General features: G+C 45.0%; 1 protein-coding gene across 1 annotated transcript; it reads right to left on the bottom strand.

Annotated features, from left to right (window-relative positions):
• Positions 1–2406: 2406 nt before the first annotated feature.
• Positions 2407–5770, bottom strand: Scgb2a1 (secretoglobin, family 2A, member 1). The gene is made up of 3 exons (NM_203333.2): positions 5634–5770; positions 3895–4082; positions 2407–3199 (listed from the first exon to the last, which is right to left on the bottom strand). The coding sequence occupies exons 1-3, from the start codon at positions 5689–5691 to the stop codon at positions 3158–3160; spliced, it is 288 nt and encodes a 95-aa protein (NP_976078.1). The 5' UTR covers positions 5692–5770; the 3' UTR covers positions 2407–3157.
• Positions 5771–6196: the final 426 nt, after the last annotated feature.

The following is a 6196-nucleotide window of genomic DNA, read 5'->3' as shown; positions in this document are numbered from 1 at the left end:
TGGTCCTTTGAGCTGGGAGTCTTCACTCTCTTCTATACCTATTATCCTTAGGTTTGATCTTCTCATTGAGTCCTGGATTTCCTGTATGTTTTGGACCAGTAGCTTTTTCCGCTTTACATTATCTTTGACAGTTGAGTCAATGATTTCTATGGAATCTTCTGCTCCTGAGATTCTCTCTTCCATCTCTTGTATTCTGTTGGTGAAGCTTGTATCTACAGCTCCTTGTCTCTTCTTTTGGTTTTCTATATCCAGGGTTGTTTCCATGTGTTCTTTCTTGATTGCTTCTATTTCCATTTTTAATTCCTTCAACTGTTTGATTGTGTTTTCCTGGATTTCTTTCAGGGATTTTTGTGTCTCCTCTCTATGGGCTTCTACTTTTTTATTTATGTTTTCCTGGAATTCTTTCATGGATTTTTGAGATTCTTTCAGGCATTTTTGCGATTCCTCTCTGTAGGCTTCTACTTGTTCTCTAAGGGAGTTCTTCATGTCTTTCTTGAAGTCCTCCAGCATCATGATCAAATATGATTTTGAAACTAGATCTTGCTTTTCTGGTGTGTTTGGATATTCCGTGTTTGCTTTGGTGGGAGAATCGGGCTCCGATGATGCCATGTAGTCTTGGTTTCTGTTGCTTGTGTTCCTGCGCTTGCCTCTCGCCATCAGATTATCTCTAGTGTTACTTTGTTCTGCTATTTCTGACAGTGGCTAGACTGTCCTATAAGCCTGTGTGTCAGGAGTGCTGTAGACCTGTTTTCCTCTCTTTCAGTCAGTTATGGGGACAGAGTGTTCTGCTTTCGGGCGTGTAGTTTTTCCTCTCTACAGGTCTTCAGCTGTTCCTGTGGGCCTGTGTCTTGAGTTCACCAGGCAGCTTTCTTGCAGCAGATTTGGTCTTACCTGTGGTCCTGAGGCTCAAGTTTGCTCGTGGGGTGCTGCCCACGGGCTCTCTGCAGCGGCAGCAACCAGGAAGACCTGTGCCGTCCCTTCTGGGAGCTTCAGTGCACCAGGGTTCCAGATGGTCTTTGGCTTTTTCCTCTGGCGTCCGAGATGTGTGTGCAGGGAGCAGTCTCTTCTGGTTTCCCAGGCTTGTCTGCCTCTCTGAAGGTTTAGCTCTCCCTCCCACGGGATTTGGGTGCAGAGAACTGTTTATCCGGTCTGTTTCCCTCAGGTTCCGGCGGTGTCTCCGGCACAGGGGTCCTGCCGCTCCTGGGCCCTCTCCCACGGGAGCCCAGAGGCCTTATACAGTTTCCTCTTGGGCCAGGGATGTGGGCAGGGGTGAGCAGTGTTGGTGGTCTCTTCCGCTCTGCAGCCTCAGGAGTGCCCACCTGACCAGGTGGTTGGGTCTCTCTCTCACCGGGTCTGGGAGCAGAGAGCTGCTGCGGGCCGGGATCCGTGGGTGTGGGACTTCCGGTAAACACAGAACGTGCCCGGTCCTAGAGAAATTCTGCTTCCGTGTGTCCCAAGCTCACCAGGCAGCTTTCTTGCAGCAGAAAATTTGGTCTTACCTGTGGTCCTGAGGCTCAGGTTCGCTCGTGGGGTGCTGCCCAGGGGCTCTCTGCAGTGGCAGCAACCAGGAAGACCTGTGCCGCCCCTTCCGGGAGCTTCAGTGCACCAGGGTTCCAGATGGTCTTTGGCTTTTTCCTCTGGTGTCCGAGATGTGTGTGCAGGGAGCAGTCTCTTCTGGTTTCCCAGGCTTGTTTGCCTCTCTGAAGGTTTAGCTCTCCCTCCCACGGGATTTGGGTGCAGAGAACTGTTTATCCGGTCTGTTTCCCTCCGATGCCTTGTATTTCTTTGTCAACAGTGTCATTCTCCCCACCAGTGACACGATGGGTCAGCTGTACCAGGAATACCATGAAGAAGACGTCTTTCTCTATATAGCCTACAGTGATGAAAGCGTCTACGGTCTGTGAAGCTGCTCCTCTGAGATGGGGGCTCCATTCTATAAAGAGGTGGTGCTCCTTTGTTGACATCCAGTTCCTCCTTCAGGCTCAGACACCATCTCCTTTCTTCAGGACCTGCACTTCATGTTTGAAGCTGTCTCTCCAGTCCCTCTGAGCAGGAGGGGTAATGGTAGATGCAGCCATTGTACATCTCTTTCCCCTTGTTTACCCTCCATTCCCACTCTGCTTTAGACTTCATGATTGTCGATCTCTGTCACATCTGATGATTGTTTTGGTTTCTATTCCTTTCACTACCTTCTTTTTGGGGGTTGGATGGAAGGGATTGACGTTGGCTGGGGGAGGTAGGAGGCACATCAATTAAGAGGAAACCACTGAGCTGAGTTGAAAAAAAAATGGTTTGGGGCTGGGGATTTAGCTCAGTGGTAGAGCGCTTACCTAGGAAGCGCAAGGCCCTGGGTTCGGTCCCCAGCTCCGAAAAAAAGAACCAAAAAAAAAAAAAAAAAAAAAAAAAGAAAAAAAATGGTTTAATCCAGAGTCTCCTGGCATTTCATGAGATACAATATTTTTCCAAGCCATGTATGTGTCAGACGTGGAGCCTAAACACAAGAGTTTAAGTAGGTATATATTGTTTTGTTCAAATTCAGGCATCCTCAGTTCCTACTGCAGAGTATCCTAGCACCGTACAGGGAACAGAAGGAGGAAATCTATTTCCATGGCCCAGTACTCATGTGCACATGGGTTATCAAGATTTTAGAAAACGAAGTGTTGGGGGGGGGTTAGAGGATAAGATAGGAAAAGAGTGGTGGTAGCAGGAGTGTTATCCAACCTCCCAACATCCCAGCCCCAGGGTCTCAGGAGGGCTATGTGCAGTGTGTGCAGAATGATGAGAAGAGAGCAGCTGGGGGGCTTCTTCATAGCAGAGACTCACAAGGGTTGAGGAAGCTGCTTTTCTTCTTCACTTCCACACCTGGGCATTTCCTAATGTCTACCTCTGTGTGTATGGCATGTGCATATGTGTGTGTAAAACTCCAAGTGTGAGACAGAGCAGCCCACTTAGGTTATTTTTTATGAAACAACACGAGAGAGAATTGTATGCAGATAATTTAATAAAATGGAAAGACATAAATGTGAGGTTTCAACAATCGTCTTGCACTTTATAGGTAGAAAAAGGGGTCAAGAAAGAAGAGTTATGATCTGTGTTATCAGTTGCTTGGCCATTGCCAGTTTCCTGGAGTCCTGTGAGCCAAAGATCTTGTAGATGTTTAGGATGGCTGTTGACAGCTTTCACTGTTAAATATTGCCTCCTGGAGAACCAAAACAAAGAGATGTCTTAAATTTAGAATTGTCCTTAAAAGTCACAGGATAAAAACCATTTTTTCTTGCTAGCATTTTTGTTCATTTTTCTTAGTAATTTTTTTATTATATATTTCCTTACTTACATTTCAAAGGTTATTCCCCTTCCTGGTTTCCTGTCCATAAGCCCCCATTCCTTCCCCTCCCTCTCTCCCATACGGGTGTTCTCCCTATACATCCCCCTCATTGCCCTCCCCCATATTTTCCTGCACTGGGGGTCCAACCTTGGCAAGACCAAGGCTTTTCCCTTTCACTGGTGCCCCAACAAAGCTATTCTCTGCTACCTATGCATTTGGAGCCCTGGGTCAGTCCATGTATAGTCTTCCGGTAGTGGTTTAGTCCCTGGAAGCTCTGGTGGGTTGGCATCGTTGTTTTTATGGGGTTGCAAGCTCCTTCAACTCTTTCAATACTTCATCTAGTTTCCCCCAAGGGGGTCCTGTTCTCAGTTCGGTGGTTTGCTGCTGGCATTGACCTCTAGAATGTGTATGATTAACATGTGTATTTCTGTGTGGTGGGCCCATGAGTGTGGGAAATCAGAGAACAACTGTCTGTTGGAAGCTAGTTCTCTCCTTCCGCCTTGTTAGTGATTTCACAGTTTACAAAACAAAAAACAAAAAACAACAAAACAAAACAAATTCAAAGTTACCATCATCACGCCAACATTTTCCAGAGTCTTGTCGGTCTGATCTAGAAAACACTGCTTGAATTGCTTCACAGCCTTTTCAGTAAAATGATCTTGTACATATGGCTTAACTAATTTCATATAGTCATGTAAAGTCACAGTTGAGTTAATTGTACCTCTAATAACTTCATCTAGAATACTGCAGCCAGAACCTAGAAAGACATGACATTCATGAATGGAGGTTTGAACTCATTAGTGCTTACCTATCATTACATTCATGTTCATGTGTACAAGTGGAAACACAGATAAGCAATGGTGATGGGGCACTGCCAAATCTGGGACAGAATATGCCGGCTGAGAGATTCCACTTAGAAACTTCAAACTTTGCACCTAACATCCTACCACAACTAAGCCACACCTCCCAAACCCTTCACTAACGAGAAAACTGAAGTGATGGCAGCTGTTTTGCTGGCTATGGTAAGCATATTTCATTACTATCTTGAGAACATCACGTACTATGTTCAAACATCCTATAAATATCACAGCTCGAATGTTAGCCAAGTTGTTCTCTTAACTCTAGCATTTGCATCACAAAACAACATAACCAGAAACCCTAGTACTGAAGTGAACTCATGCAGCTAGACTAGGGGTGGGCAGGAAGGAGCTCAGGATTTTGTTTCATTTGAACTAGTGCTAGTCATGGGTCTTCAATCTTATTTAAAATTCACTAAGTCCTTCACGGTTTTTTTTCAACCTGTGCCAAATAAAGTAGGCAATAAAAACAATGTACACTCTACAAACCACACTACATGAGAGTCGTTTATAATAGTCACATTGTTTTTTTGAGACAGGGTTTCTCTGTGTAGCCTTGGCTATCCTGGAACACACTCTGTAGACCAGGCTGGCCTTGAACTCAGAGATCTGTTTGCCTCTGCTCCTGAGTGCTGGGATTAAAGAGGTGCACCACCACTGCTCAGATGACCACATTTATTTTTAAATTTGTGTTATTAAATTAAAGTATAATGACATCATCTCCCCCTTTCCCTTATCTCTCTCTCCAACCCTTCCATGTCCTCTCTGTCTCTGTCTGTCTCTCTCTTCCTCTCTCTGTCTTTGTCTGTCTGTTTCTGACTCTCTCTGTCTCTGTCTCTCTCTGTCTCTGTTTCTGTCTCTGTCTCTCTCTCTCTGCATTCATTTAGTGTTACTTGTTTGTTTATGATTTCAGGGCTGATCATGGTATTAGATAACCAATTAGAGAGCTTATCCCTGGGAAAGATTATTTCTCCTGGTCTTGAAATTCCTTAGTTGCCTGTAGTTTGTTTCAATAGACAGAGACTATTAAAGAAAACCATAACCAGTTGAAATGCAGAGAAATCTGATCATAACGTGCCCATCCCCAACTGGTGCAACATAACTCCTGTACCCAAGGCTCAGAAAGCATCACAGTAGAGCAGCAGAAAGATTGTAAGGCCCCACCCATTTCTGCTGAAATATCTCATAATCAAACCTGAGCCTTGCTGTGGATTTTAAAAGACCAGTTTTCATAATAGGACATTTTATATGGTATTGACACATGACATGCAGCTCCAACACAGGAATCAAATCCACAGTAGAGATACCCTTTTTATTATCTGAACTAATGTTGATCCATGGAGTTAGTACATCAGACACTTCATACTAGTGCTCAGGTATGATGACTTCTTCCTGGAAGACACAGTAAGAATGTGTGGTCCAAAAGCACTCTTCCCTTCTACAGAACTTACCACTGGCATAGCAGCAAATGGGGATGGTGACCAACAAGAATAGAAACACCAGCTTCATGTTGAGGCAGTCCCTGTGGGTTGTTCTGTTGTCCAAGACAGAAATCAGGAAACTCTGGAGCTGAGACCTCAGTGTTCCTCTATTTATTGCTCAGGCAATCACCTTAGTCTTGCCCAATAAATAAGAACCCAAGTCATATGTTTACCATGGCACTGCACCAGGAAACATAAGAGGGCGAAGAAGAGCCAAAGAACACTGGTTTCATTGAAGAAAGCAGGGAAACAGATTTTGAGACTCTGGGAACCACTGTGATGACAAATGGCCACAGCAAAGTGTTGACTTCTAAAGTCCAGTGCAGACTCCAGCACTGTGGGCTGGTTTTATCATCTGCTCTTCTGATTTTTAAGGTGGTCTCATCTCTCCCTTCCTTTTCCTCCATTCTCCTCATTCTTTTTTCTCTCTCTCTCTTTTTTTTCCTTTTCTTTTTTTCGGAGCTGGGGACCGAACCCAGGGCCTTGCGCTTGCTAGGCAAGCGCTCTACCACTGAGCTAAATCCCCAACCCCT

Source organism: Rattus norvegicus, chromosome 1 (assembly GCF_021556685.1).
Source record: "Rattus norvegicus strain SHRSP/BbbUtx chromosome 1, alternate assembly SHRSP_T2T, whole genome shotgun sequence".
Lineage (NCBI taxonomy): Eukaryota > Metazoa > Chordata > Mammalia > Rodentia > Muridae > Rattus > Rattus norvegicus.
Note: the sequence above shows the minus strand (reverse complement) of the source record. Positions and strands in the feature narration are given on the sequence as shown.

Excerpts from the sequence above, each read along its gene's own strand:
- Scgb2a1 (NM_203333.2), bottom strand. The coding sequence starts at position 5,691 with ATGAAGCTGGTGTTTCTATTCTTGTTGGTCACCATCCCCATTTGCTGC. Across the intron at positions 4,083-5,633 it reads CATTTGCTGCTATGCCAGTG|GTTCTGGCTGCAGTATTCTA; the intron begins GTAAGTTCTGTA and ends ATGTCTTTCTAG. Across the intron at positions 3,200-3,894 it reads AAAATGTTGGCGTGATGATG|GAGGCAATATTTAACAGTGA; the intron begins GTAACTTTGAAT and ends TTGGTTCTCCAG.